General features: G+C 33.0%; 1 protein-coding gene across 2 annotated transcripts in view; it reads right to left on the reverse strand.

Moving 5' to 3' along the window:
• LOC129224334 (sulfate transporter-like) overlaps window positions 1-27,856 on the reverse strand; it is a 98,810-nt gene that overhangs the window by 58,035 nt on the left and 12,919 nt on the right. Inside the window, exon 1 of one of the 2 annotated variants that reach the window (XM_054858784.1) lies at window positions 14,123-14,269. The exons of the other annotated variant lie outside the window; for it this stretch is intronic. Coding sequence (XP_054714759.1) covers window positions 14,123-14,141 — 19 coding nt within the window. The 5' untranslated portion in view covers window positions 14,142-14,269. Of the gene's footprint in view, window positions 1-14,122; window positions 14,270-27,856 lie in introns of those variants that run through there. 2 annotated transcript variants of the gene reach the window in all.

Here is a 27,856-nt window from a genome sequence, read left to right on the forward strand (position 1 = left end):
CTCCCAAAAATTTTAGTAGTTCGATGTGCCTTTCTTTACATTATTTAGTTTGTGCATCGCTCTAGGCTCAAGTACTGCTCTTGGGCAGGCTTGTAAACAATTCACATAAGACCCAATTTCAATAATATTTACAGTATGTATATTTGTTTACTATTATCAATTAATAGAGCATGGTTATTATTTTTCCATGACCCTATAGTTTCATAAAACATATTTTCTTTCATTCTTTGAAGTTTTAAAACATTTCCTTATAATGGCAATGCAGATGAATTGCTGAAAAGTTATATAGACATGAGTTAAACTTATAATTGAAAATATAATGATAAAAAATGGGGAAGTAAACAGCAACCGAGATTTGTTTCGAATGCTAAGCATGCTAGTATATTTCGCATAAGACAGTATCTTTATTTTCAGAATTAATTAACTAACTTCTTTGTTGTTTCATTAGTCGTCATCTTTTGCTCAAAAAGACATTTTGATTTTAGAAAGAAAGAAAGAAAAAAAAAAAAAAACGATTTCATTCCGAATTAATTATGTTACTTAAATAAAATAAAAAAATTACGTATTAGTGCTCTTTTGATAAAAACCGTGTTTTGAAATCGAAACCCTCTTAGTTATTTAACATCAATAGCCGAATCTTTGATGAGCACTGAACTTAATGTCTTGTGCGTTAACCTTATTATCAGCTGTTACAAGGGCGTATATAAGGGAGGGGCTGGGGGGTGATTTTTAAAGGTAGTTATTTTTGATTTTAGTTTGCTCACAAATAATTTCCAAACTTTTAGCTACAAAAACAAAAGAAAAAAGAATAAATAAATATAATAGTTATAATAATAATTATAATACGTTAGATCAGAGATTTACGAACTGGGTGCCGCAGGAAGAGGTAAGGGGTGCCGCGAAGCGACCTTAGTAACAATAATATATATATAAAACCAGACTAGGATGCTGTGAGAAAATTCTAATTCCTCAAAGGGTGCCACGAATCATTAAACTTTGGGAACTCTGCGTTAGATGGTACTGGGCATGTTCAGAAAGGGGTCAGGGATTCCGTACTCCTTACTCAAGAAAAGAACCTGTCTTGGGAAAGCGAAGTTATTTCAACAAAAAGAAAGGCAAATAATGTAGGGGGAAAAATTTCAATTCTTTCAAAAAGAAATCTTTAAATTATTATTATTATTATTATTATTATTATTATTATTATTTTTATTTATTTATTTATTTATTTTTTTTTTGAAAACAGATGCAGCTTATTGCTTAGCAAATTAAGCTTTCCTCTTTCTTTCTTTCACCCCCCCCCACCCTTTTTTTCCTTGTCTAAAAAGAAGTCTGTCTTCAAAATCTCCTTAACTCTCGTCTCCTGCAAAAAATTTAAAATAAGTTTAAGTTGTTCGGTTTTGTAGTAATGATGGAAATTGATATCCTAAAGACGCATTTTCTTAGGCGTTTTTCAGACATGAATTTCAAAGCATTTCTGGAGGATGGTACCTGAACCAACATCCTTTCACTGAGGTTACTACCAATACCAAACATAGTCTGAAATTGTGGCTTTAAGATTTCAATTTTGAAAAGTTTTGGAGGGAGATCCCTAAAACCTCTCCTTAACTTTAAACGTCTCTAAAAATGATCTGAAATCGCGTTTTACCTTTCAGGGGAGAATTCTCGAACTCTTCCTTTCCAAATAAGATTGCCTAATGTTGGGGAAAAGTTTTAATTGCTTTTGAAAAGCACTTTAAATTAAAAAAATTTCAAAGGTTACCGACTATTGATCCGGTAATTACGTCCAACACCTCCTTTTTTTATCCCCCCCCCCCCCTCTGACCCCATTTTTTACCCTTTTCTTAGCCGGTCAAAAAATAAGCAAGTCTTCAAAATGCTACTCTTCGCAAGCCCCCTCTACCCACTAAAACCATTAAAAAGCTTCTCATACCTCGTTTTCAGGGCTTCAATGTCGAAAAATTTCCAATGGACAATTATTAAACGCTTTGCCTGCTTAAAGCATCGAAAATCGATTAAGATTGCTTTTACGGAGCTTCAGTTTTGAAAAATGGCCGAATTCCTAACAAAATATGGTCCACAGACGCCCTTTTAAGACTTCAATTACGAAAAAATTTCAGACGAGGGTCCGACTGCTCTCGTATGAAATCTGAAAATGAAAAAACTACAATTTCGGGTTTAGAAAAATTTAAGGTGGAGAGAGTTTAAATTCCTCCACCTAGCATCACGCAATATCTCTTTAAAACTTCGTTTTTTAGGACTTTAATTCCAAAATTGTTTTTGGGGAGAGCCCCAGAACCGCCCTGCCCTGCCAGTAACATCATCGAAGTTAGTCTGAAACTGCGTTTTTAGAACTTCAATTTCGAAAATTTTTAGTTTCGGAGGAAGATCCCCTAAAACCACTCCTTACCTCTAAACGTCTCTAAAGATAACCTGAAATTGCGTTTTACCTTTCAGGGGAAGATTCTCGAACTCTTCCTTTCCAAAGATTGCCTAATGTTGGGAAAAAATCTGAATTACTTTTGAAAAGAACCATAAAATAAAAATTTTTAAAATTTACTGACTATTGATCCGGTTATTTCGTCCAACACCTCATAATTCTTTCACCCCGTTGGTGCCCAGTGTCCCATATTCCCATACCATAATCTGACCCTGGATCTGCCTATCATGTCTCAAACATGTACCAATAGGCTTATGTCAGGAAAACCTATTAGCCAAATCTTCCTTCTCATGCTTTCTTCACAAAAAAAAATCGTCATCTGCTCTGGTCAACCAACAATTATCATTTATGTACCGCAAAATTATGTTTAATGATTTCTGTAGAAAAATTAAGACTGATTTTTCTTCCTTTTTACTTCCTTTTACAAAAGAGGAATTATTGTATTCACGAAAAAAAATTTCACTCAAAAATCGACCTTAATTTTGCATTTTACTCACCCCCGAATGAATACTGAGTTTTTTCTTCAACTCGACCAAACGTGGATAAGTGTCTAAGAACGTATAGACAGACGAAATATCCATAATGACGATTCCCGAGTTAATTACAACGAATTTTCTCGTGACGTCTGTATGTATGTGCGTAGATGCGTATGTATGTCGCATAACTCAAGAACGGTAAGTCCTAGAAAGTTGAAATTTGGTACGTAGACTTCTAGTAGGGTCTAGTTGTGCACCTCCCCTTTTGGTTGCATTCGACTATTTCTAAAGGGATCTTTTGCCGCTTTTGGGGGGGGGGGAATCATTGTTAATTTCGATGTAAACTCAAGTGGTGTTATAATTTGGCAGGCGCTTGGCGATATATCGCCAGTCTTTTGGTCGCCAAGTTCTGTCGCCAACTTGCAACAAATTTGGCGATGATTTTTTTTTTTTTTTTAATTTGGTTTTAGCTTGACATTGTTGGTGATATTTAGAGAGTTAACAATTGAATCACATTAAAATTGCCAGTAATGGGGAAATGACATTAAATTGGAGTAAAAGGAAGTCATGTGATGCACACATCAGCTCGTTTCTTTTTGTGTTTAAATTATTGGGACTTCCAGAATCTTCAATGAAGCACACCGGAAAGGCTTTTATATTACACCAAGTCATTTCCATGTCCAGTTTCACTCGATTGCAGGTTTACCCAAGCAGTTTAAAATCAGCTGCTGACAGTTAGCAACATTTAGTTTGCATAAACAAAAAACCTGTGAATTAAGAGCGTTAGAGATTTTTTTTTTTTACAAATAAAATGGTCTTTGATTGTTTTTGCATAATAAGAATAATTCAAAGAATCTTAGAGCAAAATTATGACTCGATCCTACAACCATGAATCAGAAATAAATGAGGCTTATTCCTCATTCCTTTTAAAAGTTTGCTTTTTGGGTGCAAATCCACAATTCTTTACACATCAAGTCCTCAAGTCGACTGTTTTAACGTCCTGTTCTACCCCAAAATTCCATGTTGCATATTTGAAACTAACACACCAGTACTAATTTCATTATTTGAGTTATTTTATGGAAGGAATTTTTGTTTAAAAATTTAGAGTTTGCTAAATACGACGTTGCAATACTTTTCCTCCGAGGCACAGATTTAAAATTTTCTAAAAGTTTAAACATTTTATTCACAGGATAAATTTACATTGTACAACAAACTGATATTCAGATTTAAAAAAAAAAGGAAAGAAAATCAAACAAGATATTAAAAAAATAAAAACTCGTGCAATCGTCCATTAATACCAAGGGTAGTGTGCTGGTATCGCTACCAGCAGACAATACAATCCGCAATCCGCGAAAAGGACGGGTTACATTGATATGTCTAGATACCAGCACACGATCCCGGGTCATCTATGCTCACTCCTTCAACTGATATTGAATCGGGTCTTCACTAAATTATTAGGCAAACTAACATTGTAATCAAAGACAGTAAAACTTGTATTAACGAACCCTATATTTAAAAGTATAAGTTGCAGTTTTTAAATTAATAAGCAGAGCGGACAATGAATTTCAAATTTTAACAATCAGTTAAGTGAACAACCTATACTTTCTTCTAATATAGCTTTATATATTTTAATTTCTTGACAATGCTTTTAATTATTTGATTCAAGAATAGGATGGCATCTTTTTGATTCAGTATACAGTGAAACCTCCCTTAACGGACACTCCCGAATAACGGACACCTCTAATTAACGGACATTTTTGCAAGTACCTGTCCCTCAATATAGGCCATTCCATGTATTTCACTCTGAATAACGGACACTCCGAATAATGGACAGTTATTTCACAAAAAATTTCCCTTGTGATCGTAGCACTTCCAGTTTTTTTTCTTTTCACAGAATATCTTAGTAACTGCTTGCCTTACAATGCTTTTCATCCTCCACAACTGATATCCCCCCCCCCCCCCCCGTCATTTCCTTATCACTGTTTCTTGGAATTAAAAGGGTGGTAATGGGCAGAGGCAGCGATTGGGGCTTAAAAGTTGGGGGCAGAAAAAAAAACAACTAAAAGACATGGTACTTTTTGGGGGCAGCAAAAAATGAAAAAGAAAAAAAGAAGTCATAATTTTGTTACGGCTAGTTTTGAGAGTATTGAAGCAGATAAGTGAAAACTGATGTCAGTCTAACAATTAACGTAAGTTTCTCTTGAGATTTTAATGAATTTTATACACAATAACTATTCAAAAGTTAAGATGAAAAAGAGGAAACTGGGCGCTTTTTCTAACTGGGGCTCTCGGGAGATGCAATTGAGCAGACCGGCGCCGGTAGTAGTCGGCTTTATGGCGCCGTGGTTTCGTTGGGTTGTTTAATTTTTCGATATGAAAAAGATTTGCCCATATTCAAGGTCATATTGCCAACTGTCAATCATGCAATAGTGATACTCGAGATAAATTAAATAAATTAACCATAAAAAGTGTGTGGGGGGAGGGGGGTTGCTGCGTCGAATCGCCGCCGTTGGTAATGGGATACATTCCTACCCTGAGATGAATTGAGAAGCAAGCGAACCTGCCTTTCATGTAGCAATCGTAGCTTTGCAGTTGCAAACTTTCCTAAAGGCGTGTTGATTTAGTTGATTTTTTTGTGTGACAATATTATTTGAGTTTTAAAATGGCAACTAAAAGAAAGAGACTGACATTGAAAGAAAAAATTAATGTTTTTTATGTTGCCAAAAAAGAAAAAATAAGTGTGCGTTGTCTTGCCGATCGTTCTCAATTTGGGAAAACTCAAATCAGCGAAATTTTAAAAGATAAAGACGAAATTAGAAAACTGTGAATTGTAAGTTCGAATGAAAATTTTAAAAATGTAAAGTTTCGCAAAACAGAAACCAGTGAAATCGACGAGGTTGTCATGAAATGGTTCCGAGCTGCTCGTGCAAAGAACGTCCCAATAAGCGGGGTATTACTCCAAGAGAAAGCCAGAGAAGTCGGGAAAATTTTGAGAACAGACTCTTTTAAGGCGTCAAATGGATGGCTTGAAAATTCCGAACACAGCACAACATTTCTTTTAAATCCATTTGTGGCGAAAAACAAATTAATTACACTTGACGTAAAATGTAGTAAACCTTTCGCAATTGTTTCGATTGTGTTCTACAAAGGGAACAACAGCCCATTTTGAAAAAGGTAAATTAAGTAGTTCCTCCTAATAGCGGACACCTCCCAATAACGGACAAAACTTCTGGTCCCTTGACTGTCTGCTATTCGGAGGTTTCACTGTATAACGTTCTTTAGTGCAAAAATTATAGCCCGAAATAGAAAATGAAAGGAAAATACCTATGCTGGACCATTCGTTAAACTAGAATCTCTAATTCATGTTTATTATCAACACTAACTGGCTTTGAACAGAGAAATAAGAAGGGTTCTAATTCACTGCTGCTCTTTAATTGTTTGACGAAATTATGACACAGGAGAATCAAGTGTTTAGGATTAACAATTATTCTAAAAACTTAATTCTCCTACGGGATTTTTTGGTGACTAATCGCTGTTGTTTAATTGTTTGACGAATGTATGAGGCAGGGGAATCAAGTGTTTAGGATAAGCAATTATTCTAAAAACTTAATTCACCTAAGGGTTCTTTTGTGACTCATTGTTGTTCTTTTGTTTTACGAAAGTATGACACAGGAGAATCAAGCGCATCGACGAGATACAAAAGAAAAATTGCCGGCCTTTTTTTTTCTAAACCAGTTATTGTTGATAATAAACGTAAATCAGACATAGCATAAATATTTTGATTTCATTTTGCATTTTAGGCTAATTTTTACTAAAGAGCATTTTACAATAACAAAAAGATGACATCTTATAATCGGATTGAATGATTAAAATTTAAAAATAAAAAGGCCCGAAATTGATCGCATCAAATAAAAGAATAATTAGGCATTTTGTTTTGCTTCCATTTTGCTGAAATTGAAAGTTTTTCTCATTACGCAGCCTGAAATCGAAGAAACGGAAGTAAACAACTGTTGAATTTCAAACAAAGAATAAAAATAACTGGAATGTTTGCACTCAAAAATACTTTTTTCCAAGGGAAAAACAATGAAGCTGCTTTACAACAGTTACATCACACGAGAGGAGTACGACAGTCGTTTATGGCTCGTTTTATGAGTGTATGGCATGAATTTTAATTTACTGCAAGGTTTAAAAATGATTTTGCATTGTTTTTTTATTGGTTCGAAAGCTATGAGTAAGGAACTATAGCTTTATCTCCTAATCTCATTATTTACAATTTAATATTAAGCTGATCAAACCAGTCAATTTCATCTCCTTGTTTTTAAAGTTAATTGCAAACACATGAAGAAAAATGCGCAAAAAATGAGAATTTGCACCTTTTTGAATTGAAAAAGAGGTTTCATGAAATCCCGAAACACATTGCAAATTTTCAAATTTCAGCTTTTAAGGTTTTTTTTTTTTTGGGTCTTGTTCTTAACAAACAATATTGTTGTGTCTCCAGTTGATAAAGTTCCTTTGACATTTTTATGCACGAGATAGTGTGAAAGATATTTCCCGTTTGTTTTGTGTCAAATATCTAAGTTCATTTTAAACGACACCACAAAAATATTAAATTTTATCCATTTTTATCGATTTATAAGATGATGTTTAATTCCAAATTGCCTTTTTTACTTCCAGCGAGACATTACATTTTTAAAACTCATTTTTGAAATACTTAAGAAAGAAAAAAAAAAAATCTGCAATGCTAATTTGCACTAAATCATACTAAACGATTTCAAAATTCAAAACGTGAAAAGTATTTTCAATTTTTTGAGCTCACAAATATTTGTTTTATAATCTAAAATTTTTGGAAGCATGCAAGTGATTGGTAAAAGTTAAATAATAGGTAATCATTTTGCAAAAAAAAAAGAAAATATTTTTTTAAAAAGAGAAAAATAATTTAAAAAATGATTTCGAACACGAAGTAGTAAGTCGCTTCTGCAAAATATCATATCACGTATGATTGTAGGAAAAGTTTTAAATATTTGATCCCATTAGGGAAATATGAAAACTTCTATTATTATAGTCACCCTCTCCTCTTCTTTGAGCAGCCAAGAATGACTTGAATTTATTCTTTGTCTTTGGGATTGGTATTGGATACTAGTCCCGAAATCCATATTGATTTCATTAAATAACTTCTACAGAAAACGAATCATGCAACCGTGACCTATAAGTCTTTGAAAATTTAATTCTATTTTTTGATATGAAAAATTTAAAATTCCATCCAAAACTTCAAGGGTTTGGAAAACCATCTTCGGTACTTCGCAGGAAAATGTTTCGAAGCAGTTGGAATTTTTAATTTTTTTCATCTGAACGCTTTATTTCTTTATTTTCTCTTTACGAAAAGTCAAAAGTAAAAAGCAATAATTATCAAAATAGTATGGATTTCTTTTTTTACCCTCAGTTTCTATCCTTAGAATTTAGTTTTGTTATGGAGAGAGAGAATTAATCAGTCTATTATGACTTTCGCCGTTTTCGTACTTTTCACTTTTCCAAAATGAATCACACTTCACTCATCTAAAATATATAAAACAGTATTTTTAAGCCTTAAAAAAACCCCTTGCTATATCTCTGATCACTACAATGATGTCATTTTCACGTGACAAAACGCCCTCAAAAATTTAATCAATCGTATTTTCACGCTCTGCTTCAAAAATTTAACATCATGGAAAATGGCGAGGAAAAAAAAAGCAACTAGAATTTAAAAATATTGTACAGTAAAACCTGTAAAGTTGACCACCCTTGTAAGTTGACCACCTGTTTAAGTTGACCGCTATATTCAGGCACAGAATTAGATCTATGTCATATAATTCAACTTTTATAAGTTGACCACCTGTTTAAGTTGACCACTAAAATAGTGCACCGCAAGTGTCAACTTACACAGGTTTCATTGTATTTGAACTTTTTTTTTTTAGTTTTTTAAGATCCAAACTGTCAACCATTCTAAAGGTTAAAAAACCAAAATTGTACTACACATCTTCTCTTTCCCTGTCATCTTCCATTTGATTCTTAGAAAATTTGTTTTTGTTTTTTTAATGTAATTGAATACTGTTTACTCCTTTACAAAATATTAATGAGTAGTTTCATGCGTTTTAAAATCTATAGCAATATCTCTGATAGTGGGCCTCAGATGTAATCCATCGAAAACCATCCTGGGAGATCGGGGACAAGATTGCTCAATGTTGGTGTTGTAAGCGAGAAGTGTTATGCGCAACGAGACAAGATGTTTCAAAACCCTTAAAATAATTGCCGAAATCTAAGCTGTTAAGCTGTTACATTTCAAGAGCACAGAATAAATTATGAACAAAATCCTGACCATTGTCGCTCGTTAACACATGTGTGAAAATGAATCAGTTAGCCCGTTAAAACTCATTATGGATCAAGACTCCTAAGAAATCAAAATTTATTTAATAAACTACAGAATATAAATAGTTTATAAATTATGTAATTTTTTTTATGTTACTGAGTAATTAGAATCTTAATAGCAAAAAAAAAAAAAAAAAAAGGTTATTATGTAAAAAATGCACTTTTCTTGTTGAAAGCGTCGAAAATCAGAATAACTATAAAATAGCTATGTAGTATACTACACAGCTTATGAGAAATAAATAAATACATTTGTGCTGAGAAATAACATATTAAATATAAACATAATAAATAATAAACATGATAAATAACATAATAAACAATAATCTGTTTATTTGTGGTAAACAACGTTGGATATTTCCTACTTAAGCAAGAAAAAAGGTACAAAAAGTATCTCTTGCACATTTGATACCATGTTTCCTTCTAATTGTTTTGAAAACTTATTACTGAAGAACGTGTTGAATTAAGAAGCGATGACACGATTCTTGACAAATTTTCAGCTGAAGTTTGCCTAACACAACAAAAGAGCGGAATAGGTAGGGAAAAAAGAATAATTTAAGAAATAATTTTCCACAAATTGTTGAGAAGTAGTTCAAGGGGAAAGGAGTGAATGCTTTCTCTCGGATAAATATCAATAAACAGCGATTTGTTGTTCAGGGAAAAGAAAAGGAAGTAAACACACTAGATTGGTTTATGTGCTCTTTACATTTCTTTTATTATTTATTCTTTTCGCCTGTTCTGTGTTTTTAGGGTTGTCGTGGAGGGAATAAGATTCTGAGGCGTGTAGAATGTGAAAGAAGGCTTTCTAAGCTGTCAAGTCTGTTCGCAACGTTGTCTATTATTGTTATTCAAATAAAAGAAAAATTAAATTTAAACCATTAAGCACCATTATGAGACGTAAATGTCAATGTCCTTTAAGTTCAAGTTCGTTTTATGAATAACCGAATAAATGATTTCGAGGATTAATTTCTTTCTTTTCTTTTTCCTCCATGTTGTTGATACATTAGAATGTTACAAAAAAAAAGAAAGAAAGAAAAAGTTATCCTTTAAAAAGAGGAGATTGTTTCAGGTTGGCTGGGTGATGTGGTGGAGAAGTGTTGGCCTTCTGCGACGTGGTCCTAGTTTCTGACCCGCGGTGCGTAGTCGGTCAGACAAAATCGTCAGCGCCCATGTCGTATAATTGCGCAGCATTAAAAAATCCCTTGGGTATTTGGTTGGTTTGAATTCCCTCGGCAAAATTGAATCTCTAGTGCAGTTTTGCATCGAAGAGATGCAACCCCGATGTCTCCATTTGGTATATTTTTGACGCCTAGTTTCCAAACTGGGCGTCAAAAATTATCTGTGCCATTGACATCCACGCCTTAATGGTGGTACATGAATGACGGGATGCCACATCATGGGATCGCTCTAGTTGTGCAAATAGCTTAAATAGCCTTGCAGCCCCATTAGAAAGAAAGATTGCTTCAGAAAATTAAGTGAAAGAAAAAGTTTTGACGTGATTCTATCGGAAACAAATCAGCCTTTGTGGTTTGTCATGTTTCCGTTACCGGTAATTTTCTTGCACCTGAATAAGAAAGAGCACGTAATTATTTTTTGCGATGAATCATTCCACACCCATTTAAAAAATACTTTTCATGATTTTAGTACTACTTCCATAATTTTAAATTGTACTCCAAATCCTTGTTCAAGGAACGCTTTTGAAAATAAATAACTTAATAAATTATTGCTATATATTATTATTATCATTAGGAGTGCATAAATCATTAACGGGTACAGAGAGAGAGAGATATCTATGTAAAACAAAATGTTCTTGTAAAGAAAGCACAATTTTCTCATTTAGTTATAGAAAAACTTTGATGTTGTGATACATAATTACTATGCAAATAAGCACTCAGTCAGAAAAGCTAAGGTACTTCTATTAAAAGCATGAATTAGCCTACTGTAGACGTAATTTAATTGGAAAACCAAGTACTATAAAACTTATTGACTAAAAAAGTTAAAACTGAAAATTAAAACGATTTTAAAGTAGCAACAATTAAATCGCGGACTAAATCTTGTTTAGTACAGGGAATGTGTTGTAAACATTCGCGACATGGTTTATAGTTTAAATGAATAAAGTTTCCGGCTCGATATACAATAGGATTTTTGAACTATCATCATCAAATCCAAACACATTTAAACTTCGGGTATCAATCTAGATGAGGGTCGAAATCCGGACTGTCCGGGCGAAATCCAGACGTCGAGCAATGACGTCCAAGTTATAGATACTATAATGTCAATAGAATTTCAAATGGCGCGTAATATGAATGTTTCCATAAAAATCATCGAAACTGAAATGACAACCTTCCGCAAGCACTTAATTATGTCGCTTGGGAAAGAACAAAATATGTTTCACACAGCCGATATAAATGAGCGAAGCGCCATCTTTGCCTACAAAGAGTAATGAGGGAAATCTCATTGTTCAACGCCTATTACACTTTCTTGCGACATCGTAGTGACGTCTATGCAGCGTTTCTCAAACTATTTGGACAATCAGAACGGTAAAAACTTGTGAAAAGGAATCGCCGACAGGCGAAGGTTTTTTTTTTAAAATTTTGTTTCTCAAAAAATGTTTCATTTAGCGTGAAAGAAAGGACAAACTATTGAAAATAATTAAATTTAAGTAAACAAACTAGAAAAATCACATAAAATTATAAAAAGTAATGAAAAATTTAAAGAAAAAAGAAAAAAAAATCGTATGAATTTATTTTAGTTTTATTTTATTATTTGTTTTTATTAAGAACTTTTAATTCTTTTTTAAAGTACCAAGAGCTTTTCAACACAGACAAGTAATAAGAGGAGGACCGGTCAAATTTTTCCACAGATCCTTGCTGGTGGGTCGGGCCAGCGCAGCGGCTGAAAATCCCTGGTTACAATCATCGGCATGCACTATATCTGAAGACAGAACATATTGAAACGGATTAAAATGTTTATAACATTTGGTTGGGAATTATTACCGGTAAACGTAATGGGGTCGTTTCCGAAATTTTATAAGTATTTTTCTTTTTTTGGAAAGAGCATGCCTAAAAACAGACTTTAGCCATTTTTTTAAATAATTTGACAAAGTTTAGTATTTTTCAACAAATATTTTAATTGGTGCGCACAGTCTATTTCATTTCTTACTTTTCTGCACATGACATCACAAGTGATGAAATGCCATTCACTGATTTCATTAGCGCAGAGAACAATATTTAATTTGCTTCTTTACTCATATGTAATGACAACGATATGGTTGAATAGCAAGCGTAAAGCGCTATATTTAATTCGCTTCTGAATTAGCAAAACATGGAAACGCGGTAGACAGCAAGCGTAACCATTCTGTGCGTCAATGGATTGCGCGCCGCAGTTCATCACTTGCGACGTCATAAAAACCACGCCTTGTATGAAAAACTGGACATTAAAAAAAATTACTAAAAAAATTAAACGCTTTGAAAATAAAAGATTTTCCTCACTCCACGGTTTTTTTTTTTTTTGCTCATTCTCAATTTCAGTGACTAAAAGTAGTACTTGTGACTGAAGGAAACAACCTCATTCTTATGGAGTCATTCATTTCAACAGCCTAAGAAAAGACCAAAAAAAAAAAAAACTAATAATCACAACTGAGCTGTTGCAAAGACTGTAAAGTACATAAAAATTATTATCCTGCATTTTTAATGGTCTGTTTTGTCCTCAAATAATTTTGGCACCACATCGACATTAAAAACTACATATTTTGCTAGATCCCTTCTGAGTGACATTCGGAATCTATGTTATGCTTATGTTACGCCTCAATGTATAATGGATTTCATGACTGTTTGTGCCGGTCACCCACAGAAATTATTAGTTTTCAACGTTTATATTTGTTTTATACAACTGAAAATTAGATGCTGGTGAAAATTTCCTTTTTCTTCAGAGCTGTGACTAACAGAACTTATAAGTTAGTTCACAAATTTTGATTCTATTGACTGGGACATTTTCAAACGATCGGTGTTTCGGTTAACCGCTATTTGATCCATGATGCTCTGTTTCTCTGTAATTAATGAAACAATGGGAAATCCTGTCGAAGTCCCAGGAAATGAGCAATTAAAATAAAATGTCAAACGCATGCAAAATATCAGAATCGAGTAATTGATGTGCAAGTTGAAATTTAATTTTGGTTAGCAAGTTGCTGATAGTATGTATTTATTAAGACGGATATATTTACTTAATAAATAATTTAACAATTATGTTGAGTGATCAAGTAATAAAGTTGGGATTTATTTAATCTCTCAACTGCATATCGAGGTTAAAAAGGCAAATTCCGTGCCTTAAAGTTTTCCCTCTGGGTTTTCATCAAGATCAATCTTTCAGAAAATTAAAGAAAATCCTCTTAACGTGATCACAGGAAAAAAAAATATCTTAATTACAAATTTTTGCCACAACATTATTTTAAAAAGGCAATAAAAATGTACCGTTTTATTCATTTTTTAAAAAATATTTATAAAGGGAAAAATGAAAGAGGGGGGGGGGGTAGCTTTTTCATAAAGTTCATTAACATTTAAATAATTGTTATTAAAATGAATAAACAAAAAATAAAATATAGTTGTTAAAATGAATAAGCCGCTCACACACATAACGGGTAAAAATAAACAAACTTAATCATTCCACAAATAAAAATAATAATAATAATAAAAAAAAAAACAAATACATTTAAAGTAGTCATCAAAAACTATTTTAAAAAAATTAATAATTAATCCTTCAAGATAGAAAATTTAATAAAAAATATTTTTCAATAAATTAAAAAAGAACAAACCGTTCTCCGGAGGTGTCATGTTCTATCCGGTGAAACAATTTTTACTAATCGTTTTTATTATCTTCTGCCGCTAATGTTTCCTCGTCGGATGTCAGCGCGACTGTGATTGCAACCATCTATACATAAAGTATAAATGCAGTTTGATGATTTTTCCCCTTCTGGAGCGAACGACCACACAAAAAAGAATCTAATCAACTAAACTGGATACAAACTGGAATATTTAGGCATCGCTAGCGCGGCTGTTTCGAAATTGAACTTGATTCGCTCCGATGGAAAGGCTAGCCAGTTTTATTGTTCTTTCTTTATTTTTGTTACTTACACGCATCGACGTCACGAGAAAGAAAGCTCTCTTGATAACGAGGGACATTGACGGAGTATTTTTACGAGTCGACAGTGACAGATAAATGAACAAAAATGTAATTTTTTTAGCCTGGAGAATGGAACAGAATTTGCATTTTTATAAATCATCATGGAATATTGTGTGAAGAAGGTTTTAAAATTTAGATGGACATAAAGTTCTTTCTAGAACAACTGTGAGAGCATCATATACATTGTTTTGAACTTAACTTTTGCAATTGTTCTTTGAAACAGATCTATTTTTGTGTAATATATATATATATATATATATATATATATATATATATATATATATATATATATATATATATATATATATATATATATATATATATATATATATATATATATATATATATTAATTTTGACCAGCGTTTCCCCACTGGAGTTCCACGGATGCTTTCGGCTTCAGAAAATGTTGTCAACAGCTTTGTACCAAATAGTAATAAAAATGGAATGTAATACGTATTTGCATAGTAAGTTTTCTCAATGTAATAAAAATAACATTTTTTTTCTTTCTTTTTTACCAAAATAAATATTTGTAACATAGATTGAGATTAGAGAGACTACATCTTTGTAAAATATATCTAAGTGATGCTATAATAAAGAGCTACTTGTACAAAAAAAAAAAAAAAAAAAAGAAAAAAAGTCAGCAAATTCTTTCATCTTTATTTTTGTAGTCCGGAGTTCAATTTTTTGTTAATTTTGTTTTATTGAAGCTTGAATCTGATTTTCGGAATGCGAAGATTGACGTTGACTAGTCTCTTTTTCCGAAACACAAAGTTTTAGTTCCTAAAAAGCTAATTTTAAACGTAAACGAGCTGATGTGTGCATCACATGACTTCCTTTTACTCCAATTTAATGTCATTTCCCCATTATTCGCTATTTTAATGTGATTCAATATTTATTCTCTAAATATCACCAACAATGGCCAAATTGAAACCAAAAAAAAAAAAAAAAAAACTCCGCCAAATTTGTCGCCAAGTTGGCGACAAAACTTGGCGACCAAAAGACTGGCGATATATCGCCAAGTGTCCGACAAATTATAACGCCACTTGAGTTTACATCGAAATTAACAATGATTTCCCCCCAAAAAGGTGCAAAAGACCCCCTTAGGAACGTCCGAAAGCAACCAAAAGGGGAGGTGCACAACTAGACCCCACTACGAGTCTATGTACCAAATTTCAACTTTCTAGGACATACCATTTTTGAGTTATGCGAGATACATACGCACATACGCACATACGCACATACACACATACGCACATACATACAGACGTCACGAGAAAAGTCGTTGTAATTACCTCGGTGATGGTCAAAATGGATATTTCGCGTGTCTATACATTCTTAGGCACTTTTCCGCATGTGGTCGAATCGAAAAAAAACCTCAACATTCATTTGGGGGTGAGCAAAATGGAAATTAAGGGCGATTTTTGAGTGAAAATTTTTTCGCGAATACAATACTTCCTTTTTTGTAAAAGGAAGTAAAAATGCAGCGTTCTATTGCCATAATCTTTCTCAACCGTATCGTCAATAAAAAAATAAAATTTTGTGAAAAAAAAGGAGACATTATTTAGATGAGGTGTTAATCATCTTTATTTATTACTAATAATAAAGCTGAAAGTCTCTCTGTCCGGAGGATGTCTGTAGAATGTCTGGATCTCTGTGATGCGCATAGCGCCTAGACCGTTCTGCCGATTTTCATGAAATTTGGCACAAAGTTAGTTTGTAGCTTGGGGGTGTGCACCTCGAAGCGATTTTTCGAAAATTCGATGTGGTTCTTTTTTTATTCTAATTTTAAGAACAAAAATGTCATAAGATGGACGAGTAAATTGCGAAATTATCATAACGTGGAACCGTAACATGGGCACAAGCCAATTGGCGAGATACGAAATTATTATAACGTGGAACCGTAACATGGATACAAGCCAATTGGCGAGACGATTCACCATACATTATTTGTAAATATACAGGCGAACCAAAAGACCTTTTAATTTTTCTATTACGGGCAAAGCCGTGCGGGTACCACTAGTTTGATCATAAAAGAACAAAACGTAAAAATAGTCAAAAAAATATCTTCCAACAATTTAGAGCAGTGATTCCCAAACTGTGCGCTGCGGCTCCTTGGGGAGCCGTGAAGTCTTCACAGAGGAGCAAGCAATAACTTCATAAATAACTCATTCTGCAAGTAACTTCACAAATAATTAGAGATTTACTAATTGTAACCCTTTTGCAATATTTCACTGTGCAGTATAAATAAGTGATATGCAATGCAGATGCACGAGTTTTATTTATTTTTATCAGTTAGTTATTATTAGTCTTACTTTTACTTTAAAAAGGGCACCATAGAAAAACGTTAATTAAAAAAAGGCGTTTTTACTCAAAAACGTTTGGTAACCAATGTTTTAGACAAAATAAATTTAGCATTAATTAGAAAGATCGCCCATTTTACCAATTATCGAAATTTTACCACCTGGAATTTCTGCCTATTTTAAAATAGTGCTCTAAGCTTATTTTATTTTGTTACTTGCGTCATCGCCTTGTTATTTCAAATGTCTCCTCCTTTCCCATAAAAAATAAATAAATAAATAAAAATCAGAAAACAAATAGATTTTATTCTATGATAAAATTCCACACTAAGTACAATATAAGATATTCCATTCTACCTCGCCGTCCCCTTGCACCTAATATGATAAACATTAACTTTAGGGAAAGTTGGGAGTTTTAAAGCATCATCATCACCAGTATTTATAAATTCACTACATAAGGAAGGCTTCTCACTCACAAATATTTCTATTCTGTCCTATTTTCGGAAATTATTCTCCGTTTTGATCAGAGAGAGAGAGAGAGAGAAAGAAAGAGAGATAGCTCCCTTTAGCTCAACCATAAATTTCAAAAATACAATAATTGATTCTACACTTTCTTTACTAAATAAATGGCAAATGGCTGGTTTTACATTTTGGTATTAAAAGTTTCGTAAACATCATAATCTACATCCTTCCCTTGTTTTTCAATGATTGAAAATGGAAAATTATCAACGAAAGAGGCATTTTTAACAGTAGAATGCAAAGGGCAAAATTAGCGATCGTCACCAGCAGGATGAATAGCCGGGAAAAAAAAACTATTAAAAATCATCTGTCAATCGCTGCATCAAAAAATAAACTAATGACTTTAAAATGCATTAACTAATTTTTTCACCAAAAACAAGATGCGGCCTTATTGACCTAATTTATATAATCATATAGACATATTAATTTCAATAATTTTAAAAAATACATCGTTTCGCACCATGAGTTTTTTTTTTTTTTTTTTTAAGTGGCCGTTGTTTCAAAAAAGCAGCGACTTATGAAATTGATTCTACCGGCCACTGGCGACTACAGAATTTACCCATTTTTGCTCTTTAAGTAGATGTAATATTTTTAGAAATGTTAAGGACCTCCAAAATATATTTTAGCTTTGATACGACCTTGAAAACAAGTACTTATCGATTTTTTCATCGATTGCTTAGGGTGAGCTTATCGAACGGTGTGCCAGTGGTCAATGGTCAAGTGCTGATATTATTCACTGGTTTGCATTAACATCCACTGTAAGTTCTGTTTGAAGAGTTATTTCTAAAATTTTATTTTTCTCCAGAAATAGTTTGTGCTAATTAGGATTATTGGAATAATCAAAATACATAGCGATCTCTAAATACACAAATAGAAGATTGCTCAGTTAGGAAAAACTATCCAAATAATGCTATTGACCTACAAAATTATGTAAAAATATGGTTTTCAACGGTTATCACTAATTTAAAATTTCTTTACAAAAACGTTTAATCAAAATCTGTATTCTGGTTCGATTAAATTTATGACGTGTAGAAGAATTTACTAATATTATTTTGCTATTTATTTCCAATCTATAAAAAAAAATAAAATTAAAAAAACATAGATTTTTTACTACCTTTTACAAAAAAGGAAGTATTATATTCGCGAAAAAAATTTTCACTCAAAAATCGACCTTAATTTCCATTTTGCTCACCCCCGAATGAATGTTGAGTTTTTTTTTTCGACTCGACCACACGTGGATAAGTGCCTAAGAACGTATAGACACGCGAAATTTCCATTTTGACTATTCTCGAGTTAGTTACAACGAGTTTTCTCGTGACGTCTGTATGTACGTATGTATGTCGTATAACTCAAGAATGGTATATCCTAGAAAGTTGAAATTTGGTACGTAGGCTCCTAGTGGGGTCTAGTTGTGCACCTCGCCTTTTGGTTGCATTCAGGTGTTTCTAAGGGTTTCTTTTGCCCCTTTTTTGGGGGGAAATCATTGTTAATTTCGATGTAAGCTCAAGTGGTGTTACAATTTCGCGGACACTTGGCGATCAATCAACAACCAAGATTACAATTGGCGGACATCTTGGCGACCAAAAGACTGGCGACATATCGCCAGTCTTTTGGTCGCCAACTTGACGACAAATTTGGCGATTTTTTTTTTTTTTTTAAATCTGGTTTCAATTTGGCCACTGTTGGTGATATTTAGAGAGCAAACAATTGAATCACATTAAAATTACCAATAATGGGAAAATGACATTAAATTGTAGTAAAATGAAGTCATGTGAGGCACACATCAGCTCATTTTAAAATTCAAATTGACAATCCTAGTACGGTTACATAGCACATCTTTCTTTCCGGGGCAAGACAAAATTTTGACTGCTCTAAGTGGCTCTCTACTATTTCAATAAACGGTGAATGTACAGGTAGGACTCAATTTACATGGGAGTTCACGGGAGCTCCTCTCCTTAGGGAGGAGCCCCCATTCAAACTTAGGTGAATTATTGCACACAAATTATAGCAAGATTTTTTCTTCTTGACTTTAGGGGCATGTTCATCTCTAAAACAATCAATCGAATTCTATCTATCAATATCGCAGACAGAAGCTCCTTCTCCGCGCCAACAGGGTAATTTCTCGCTGCGCTACTGGTAGATAGAATTCGATCGATTATTTTAGAGATGAACAGAATATGCCCCTTAGCGTATACAGCATAAGACCCGCAATTGCCACTATTGCTCATCATCAATTCATTTTGGACGCCAATGTTGTCTCCTTTTCCGTGTCATTGGAAACAATGATGTAGAGACAAATGGATGACCGGATCTTTGAGACACTAAAATATTGTCTTTTTTACTATAAAAATAATTTATTCCCCTCTACTTTTAAATTTCACATCTGTCCGCTCTTCAAAGCGATCTTCTTAAAACTGCGTAATTATTGCTGTTATTGTAAAGTATAATTCCGATTGCATTTACTTTAGATCCTATGGTGGAATCTATTGTCTATAAAAGACGGAAGGTTCGGATGGATTTTTGTTGTTTGCATTAGTCATTGTTCAAATTTTTAGGTACTTTAAAAAATCAATAAATCAATATTTACAAAGCTCGTTTATGTGTTTGAAAACAAAATCTAAATCGTATAAAATTATTCCATGTTTATGTGTATGCTGTAATAGTGGCACACTTAAGCTATAAGAGTTTTTTGAACACTACTTTCAAGTTGATGGAGCCGAAAAAGCATCTGCTTTAGTACACGGCTGATTTCAATAATCTTCACAAAAAAAGACAAATGGGAACCATTAGCAAATGTACATGTGCACGTGCAATTGATTCATTTTTTGCTTCTTTTGACTTTCCTGCATAAAACTGCATAAATACGTTAAATTTTCAAAAAAAAAAAAAAAAACTACATCTTAGCCTACTACGTTTTTTATTCACTTTAAAATTTTGTTTCTCAAAAGAAAGATTGCAAAGAAATATTTAATTATTTTTAAAGAAAAAAATTCTACGACCTGCGAGTTTTTCTCGGGTTTCTCGATTTTTTTCTGCCAACTGGTTAAACCACGTACATTTTTTTTAACATATTATAGACAAAATCTAAGAAATGCAGGAATGGAAGGCCATTCGGGTTTTTATTCAGATGTGAAAGCTTTATTTGCGTGAATAAAGAGTTTTTATTGCACATTTCAGGTATTTTTAGCGCAGCATATTTTGGTTTTATTTTTATTGTGCATACAATCCTCCCTACTGATATCCTTAGTGCTACATTTTAACTCGCTTACAACGAGCGCGAGGGGAAAGCGATATTTGCTCGTTATAACCAGGTGCTCGTAAAAAAGGGTTCGTGAAAAAATCGTAAAATTTATACATGCTTGCTTTTTTATTTTTATATTTCTGTACAGTACCAAAGAAGTTGGTTACTTGGTTTGAACTGTCTTATTGTCTCTTTCTTGTTATTATTTTCGAGGAACGTGGGGGCCGAAAAACATCTTCATTTGCATCGGTGGCTTCAAAATTGTTTGCAGTTTTTCTGTACTTTAAAAGGCAAGTATGTCGAGGGCTATTTAACATCAAATTCGTCACATTTATCGTTCTTGTGGTCACTTTTTCTCTCTCTCTCTCTCTCATTCTTTTTACTTCCTTTTACCAAAAAGGAAGTATTGCATTTGCGAAAAAAATTTCACTCAAAAATCGACCTTAATTTCCATTTTGCTCACCCCCGAATGAATGTTGCGTTTTTTTTTCCGACTCGACTACACGTGGATAAGTGCCTTAGAACATATAAACACGCAAAATATCCATTTTGACGATTCCCGAGTTAATTACAACGAGTTTTCTCGTGACATCCGTATGTACGTATGTATGTGTGTATGTACGTATGTGTGTATGTGCGGATATGCGTATGTGCGTCGCATAACTCAAGAACGGTATGTCCTAGAAAGTTGCGTAAATTTGGTACGTAGACTCCTAGTGGGGTCTAGTTGCGCACCTTCCCTTTTGGTTGCATTAGAGTGTTTCTAAAGGGGTCTTTTGCCCCTTTTTGGGGGGAAATCATTGTTAATTTCGATGTAAACTCAAGTGGTGTTATAATTTGCCAAGTACTTGGCGGTATATCGCCAGTCTTTTGATCGCCAAGTTTTGTCGCCAACTTGGTGACAAATTTGGCGATTTTTTAAAAAAAATCTGGTTTTAATTTGGTCACTGTTGGGGATGTTTAGAGAGTAAACTATTGAATCACATTAAAATTGCCAATAATGGGAAAATGACATTAAATTGGAGTAAAAGGAAGTCATGTGATACACACATCAACTCGTTTTCTCTCTCTTGACTTTCAGCTACAATATCCTCGGAAGTATATCTCGAAAATGATAACATTCTCTTCTACAAATATATAATTTTTAAATACTCCTCTACTGTACGAATTTCAAAAAAAAGGGCCGTATCATGACTTGCTCTCATTATTTATGTATTTATACTTAACGTTCGATTGAATTCAAATTGGAAATGGTGTTTTTCCTAAAATGGAATAATCTTTTCTGAGGCGGAAATCAACAGACATTTTATGGATTACAAAAATATTGCTCGCTTTAAGCGAGTTTGTTCCCACAGACTTAGCATTGTACCGACCAATTCTTTTTTCCTCGCTAAGTCCGAGTTCTCCTTAAAACAGGGTTCGCTATTAGCGAATTCGACTGTATTCTTAAATTAGCCACACACCCTTTTGAGGAATTTCTTTTTACGCTTGAAATAAGAACGGTTGTATTAAAATAGTTCCTTCTTTTAAAGCGTGATTTTAGCTAATTGTGTGATAAGGTTATATCACAAGATTAAAATCTTCTTCGCTACTCCGACAGACCTTGCCGGAAGACAGTAATGAAGTAGTGAATGAATACACCCATTTACAATCAAGGACGACCATTAAATTTTAGAATCGAGTAAGAGCGACAAGAACTAAAGAAGAAATTTCAAACATGGTAATTTCTATGTAGTGGCAAAAGATAGATCATACTTGTACAGTTAAAGCGTTAAACAAATGTTAGTTTTATAACTAGAGGGAGGGGAGGGGAGGCACAGTGGGGCAGTTTTCATTTCTTTTGTAATAATTCCTGTATTTTTATTTTCAAATAAGTGTAAATAGTGGAACATATAATTATACAAGTTTTAAGTTCTCACTCTTATTTTTTCTTTTTTCACAATTTTTTCTCGTTGTTTTCCTTTTGAAAAATTGAATTTCGGAAGGATCTCAAATTCTCGGAAGCTTTTTATGTAGAGATGTCACGAAGCACAATTTGGTCGTAGTGCCGAATACCGAAGTTTTGGCCAACTAATGGTCGAAGCTTCGGCTGCTCTGTATGTTGAGTTTTAGCATTAAATACTACACAATAAGTGCACTATGTAATTTTCCCTATACTTTACTACTCTTTTTTTTTTTCAATATTTTCAGCTTGCTGTGTTTTTTTTTTAATTAATATATATCACCAGTTAAGATTTTACTTTTGCTTTGTACTGGTAGTACCAGAAAAGCACATGTGTCTAATTTTTCATTAGAATAAGTAATATAAATCATTATTTAGAATATTAATGATATGCTCTACATTTAACTTAATGTTTATAATAACCAACTGATATGATCAAATATTAAATTATAGAATAATCAAAAAAAGTACCTACTATTTAGATTATGTGTTAATAATATTAATGTAAATATCTAAACATTCTTAATGCAAAATGTTTCAATTTTTGATGACTTTGTAAAAGTACTATCATGCATTCCTTCTTACTAGTCTATCATTTAGTATTTACTTTTAGGGATTAACAAGGTCACAAGCTGAAATATGTTGACAGATTAATGCATCTATTTTAAAAAACTAAAATAATGTACCGATAACAATTAAAAAAAATATATATTAAAAAAATATAATTTAAAAAAAATTGCTTAAAGATGCCCATCAGTCGCAATTCCTTCATTGTATATATATAAATAACATCACTATTGTTATAACTTTCAAAGTTAGATATATTTGAAGAATGTTTAATAGTTTCATTTTAAAACTTAAGTTTAATAAAATCCTCATATAAATAACAGCCGATGATCGAGCAACTAGCATGTTTCAACAATGAAACTCACGCCACGGCATCATAATTTAATAACATGTTTTAGTAATGTTTAACATGTAGGGAAAGGCTTTATTGTGACAAGGCTGAACTCGATCCGGATACTTTACTGTTATAGTGTCATTTCAGGGGAATAAAGGAACGAAAAAAGTGGTCAACAATGAACGCTATCTACTGGAGTTTAGGGTTAATCCACTGGACTTAAGGTTACAATTTCAACTATCAAAATATCACCAAACAGGCAATGGGTTCGTTCAAATGTAGAAGCAATTTTCACCTGTCATACCTTGACGGGCGACATTCTAGATATAAATTAAAACGCAATGTAACTTTCAATAGAGTACATTTTTAATAAACATTTTATTAATTGTTGAATGAATTCTGCCTCCAAAGGTTCAATACACACAAATTTTAAAACCTTATACAATAATAATAATTGTAAAAGAACAGTATCGACATAAATTGTTTCAGGCCGAAGTGGCTACATCACAGCTCATAATTCGGCCTGGCCGAAGCTTCGTTCCATCTCTAGTTTTGAAAATAATGTAGTAACATTAAATAAAACATTAAAGGATATGAAGATGTAAATATTAGAAAATAAAATATAATCAAATCTTCATTTTAGTCTTGAAAGACATTGAAAATCTACAAGAAGTTATTTTGTTTTTTAACAGTCACAAGATGTTGGTTTTAGTAATTTCAGTGTATTATTTATTACATGTTTGAAAACACAAAAACTCAGAATAATATACAGTGGAACCTCACCATTCGTCCACATCCATATTCCTACCGCTCGCTATTTGTTGAAATTGCTAATGTAAAATTGAACTAGTCACTCCTATGCTTCTTCGCTATTCGGACAGCATCACTCAAAGGAGTTGGTCAACATAATGACATAATTTTAAAGCAGTGCTTTTTAAAATTAAGCCATTTTGAATAAGAAGAACTTAGTTCTCATCAAGAAATTTGAAATATATATATTTGATTTATATTTTTAATTATTTCTTGCACATCAACATTGTCAAATGGGTAACGCATAAAAGCCACCACTGGTTCCAGTCTTGTCAATTCATGTCAATCAAATTTAGAAAGCAGTTTTATTATTTCCAATGCTTTTTTTCATTTAATGTACCTCCTATCCTCTGCACTCTCTTTATTTAATATACCAAATTATTTTTTGGCTCATTCTTCTGCAATTGGAAAGAAATTAGCTTCTAGAAAGATGCATCATTGGAGTCGGTGTTCGATCAATTGTTTTTGATTATTTTTGTAAACAACAAACTTAAAGAAAAATACTGAAACGAAGAAGGTGCATTTGATAAAGAGTGAAGGTTTATACCCTGAAAATTACCCGGTGGTCCACTGGTCGGTCGCGATTGACTTAATGACCACCCCTGACTCATTGAGCAAAATAGAGTTTCTTTTGTAAACGAAAAACATTTTGAATTTCATCAGTAAATAACGTGAAATGTTGCAGATAATGTTCATATTTGTGAACAACTTCACACAAGTTGTAGAATAGTAAAAAACGCAGTACAAAAACTGATTTTAAAACAGGATTTGGGGACCCCCAGACAGTGAGGGCCCTAGGCAAGCGCCCTACTTTCTCTCATGGATATCAGGGCCCGATGGAAACACCGGAACACGTGTCGGTAACTTTCATTGCTATTTGTGCAATTTTAACGTTGTTAAAATGTTTTTAACTCATCACGTAAAGGTGACACTTAATATGTAATAAAACAATATTCTATCAAACACAAAATTAGAAATGTGTACACATTTAAGAGTTGTTTTTTTCTAGATAAACAATCATTTTCTTTCAATCATATTAACTCTGTATTTACAAGATTATGTGTAAAACACAGGGCTGCGGAGTCGGAAGGAAAATAAAATCAAATTTTTCAATAATTGCGATATTAAAAGTGAGCTACTTAAAGGTTACTTAAAAATCTCATTTGAAAAAAAAAAGAAATGGATTAATTTGCTCCCTTATAATGAACGAATAGATGTTGATCAAGTTGTATGTTTTCAATTCTTGAAAGCTGCAACTTGAGAGAACAAAAGTATTTTTGCTGAGTCAAAAAACCTTTCTTGAGAGGGGGCGGCCAGCCCCGGGTGACGCCCATCGGGTAGGAGGTAACCCAAAGTAAGTTTCGGAGTTTATAAAAATATAAATACTTTAATTCTGAAAAATTTTCCCACTAAATCTTAATTATATTTCATACATAAAATTTCAACGAAAATAGGGTACTATATTGTGGAGAGAGGACGGGTACATGTACGCCTGGAACAAATTTTACACAAAATGTGGCGGTGTACAGCTTTGTACCAATAGCTTTTACTATACCGATTATTCTTTTTTGTTCAATTTTTCATTTAAATTTTTATTGGCTGCGTTAGAATTAACCTAAACAAGATTTTAAGGTTAACTGCAATTATTGACTGTTGTAAACAAGAAGTCATATTTTTATTTTATTTCATACTTTTAGTGAGAACCAAAAACCATTTAGTTTTAAAAAACATATATATTTTATCGGATCTTTTGGATTTGCGCTTTCGCGCCAACACTTACTTGAATTTACCAAACACCCTCACAAGCTTCCTCCCGAGCTACGGGTCTCGACTGGCTCAAGAGATACATTCCTTTTACTATTTTATAACTGTGAAGAAGTAAAAATTATACTATCACTTTTATTTGCGAGTGATTACTTAGGCAACAAAACCGTTTGCTGACAGTTGCTATTAGTTGAAGAGAATTAAAAAACAAGTAAACTAGGAGAGGGCGTAGGTAGCTATTACAGGAAATTCGATAAACAATCGAGCCAGCTGGATGCTAATGACAGTTATTTTCTTATTAGTAAGACTTTATACATGTAATCGAACTAATATAATTTGTAGTTAGTTTTTTAAAAAATGCAAGGAGAGTCAGTGAATATCAAGGAAAAAAGAAGCCCGGAGTCGGCTTCTTTTCTAACGACTCCGACTTCTTTACCCCCAAAATCAGTTCAACTCCGACTTTTCGACTCCGACTCCACAGCCCTGATAAAGCAGAATATCAGAATAGATGGTCATGCACATGCAGCTGGGAGGAATGGGACAGTTGCGTTTTGTCGAAACACAGTCGAATCCCGACTTACGCGAGGGATGCGTTCCAAGATTCCTCGAATTTTCGCGTTGTGGAAAAATGTACGTATACAATTTTTTTAGAAATATACCGAATTCTTTTAGACATTTGTAAAGACCCCCTCAAACTACTTTAAAGCACTCCTCAACAGCACATTATAGTTTTTCACATAAATAACGGACCTTTTACTGTATTTAAAAAATAAAAACTAGCTGTTTTATTCAACACAAAATACTTTAAGATACACAAAATGAATGATCGATGCGAGGGAAAGACACAAAATAAAACAACACGGTACGCATGTTATGTAGTAATAATAAAATGCTGTATATTATAGTACTGTGTACAGTAGATACAGTAATAATATGATGTATGAGTTAACAAATGAAGAAGATGATGATTTATGCTTCATGATTAGATCATTATTCTTATCTATTCATTATTCTATTTTAAGTACGGCTGCTTCGCCTTTTCTTTTGCAACGCTTCCATTTATGGCAACACCTCCTCTCACTTATCTCCTTAATCTTGTATACAAAAGAGCAGCTTGTATTTTCGTAATACATTGCTTTGCTTAGACTCAGCAAACTTCAATATTGAAACTAAGTTCTGAACTTATAGCGATATTTTTTTGTTTTGAGTTTTAATTGTACGTATGGAAGATTCACTTATAATTATTATTGTGCTACCGGCAACGTTTTGTAGTTGTTCAAGCATATCAAGAATCTTAACCTTTTTTTTTCTGTCAGAAAACTTCTTTTTCTTCCCATCTTCACAAACTTGAGATGAAACAGCGCACTTAGATGCAATTATATTTCACCAACTTTAATATTAGGAATGAAAAAAAAAAAAAAAAGAAAGAAAAATAAATGAAAGATGCCGAGTGGTTATTTGATGCACTAACAACGCGATGCATAGACTAGTTTGATGTGAGAACTTTCGCTGTCAGTAATGCTAAGGGATGTAATAACATTTACGAAATCAATATTTAGTAGTCAATAACGAAGCCGATACTTTCTTCCAAAAAAAAATAGTGTTGTGGACGAGGAATTCGCGTTAGCTCTAAAATTCGCTACTGGTGAAAAATTCACGTTATAGCATTTTCGCGTAAGTTGAATCGCGTTGTAGTGGAAGTCGACTGTAGAATGAGAAAGTTATTACTAGCTGGTTTAGTAGCAGTCGACAAATTTGAATCAATAAAGAGTCAAAAGCTGTTATAACTACTGAACAAGCTTGAAAAAAAATTTTCCCATTTTATTTCAGCATAAATGCAGCTGTCTCATTCCTCCCAGTTCCCCTCAATGTTTACTTGCACTTAATTCTG

This window comes from Uloborus diversus, chromosome 1 (genome assembly GCF_026930045.1).
Source record: "Uloborus diversus isolate 005 chromosome 1, Udiv.v.3.1, whole genome shotgun sequence".
In the NCBI taxonomy this organism is placed as follows: Eukaryota; Metazoa; Arthropoda; class Arachnida; order Araneae; family Uloboridae; genus Uloborus; species Uloborus diversus.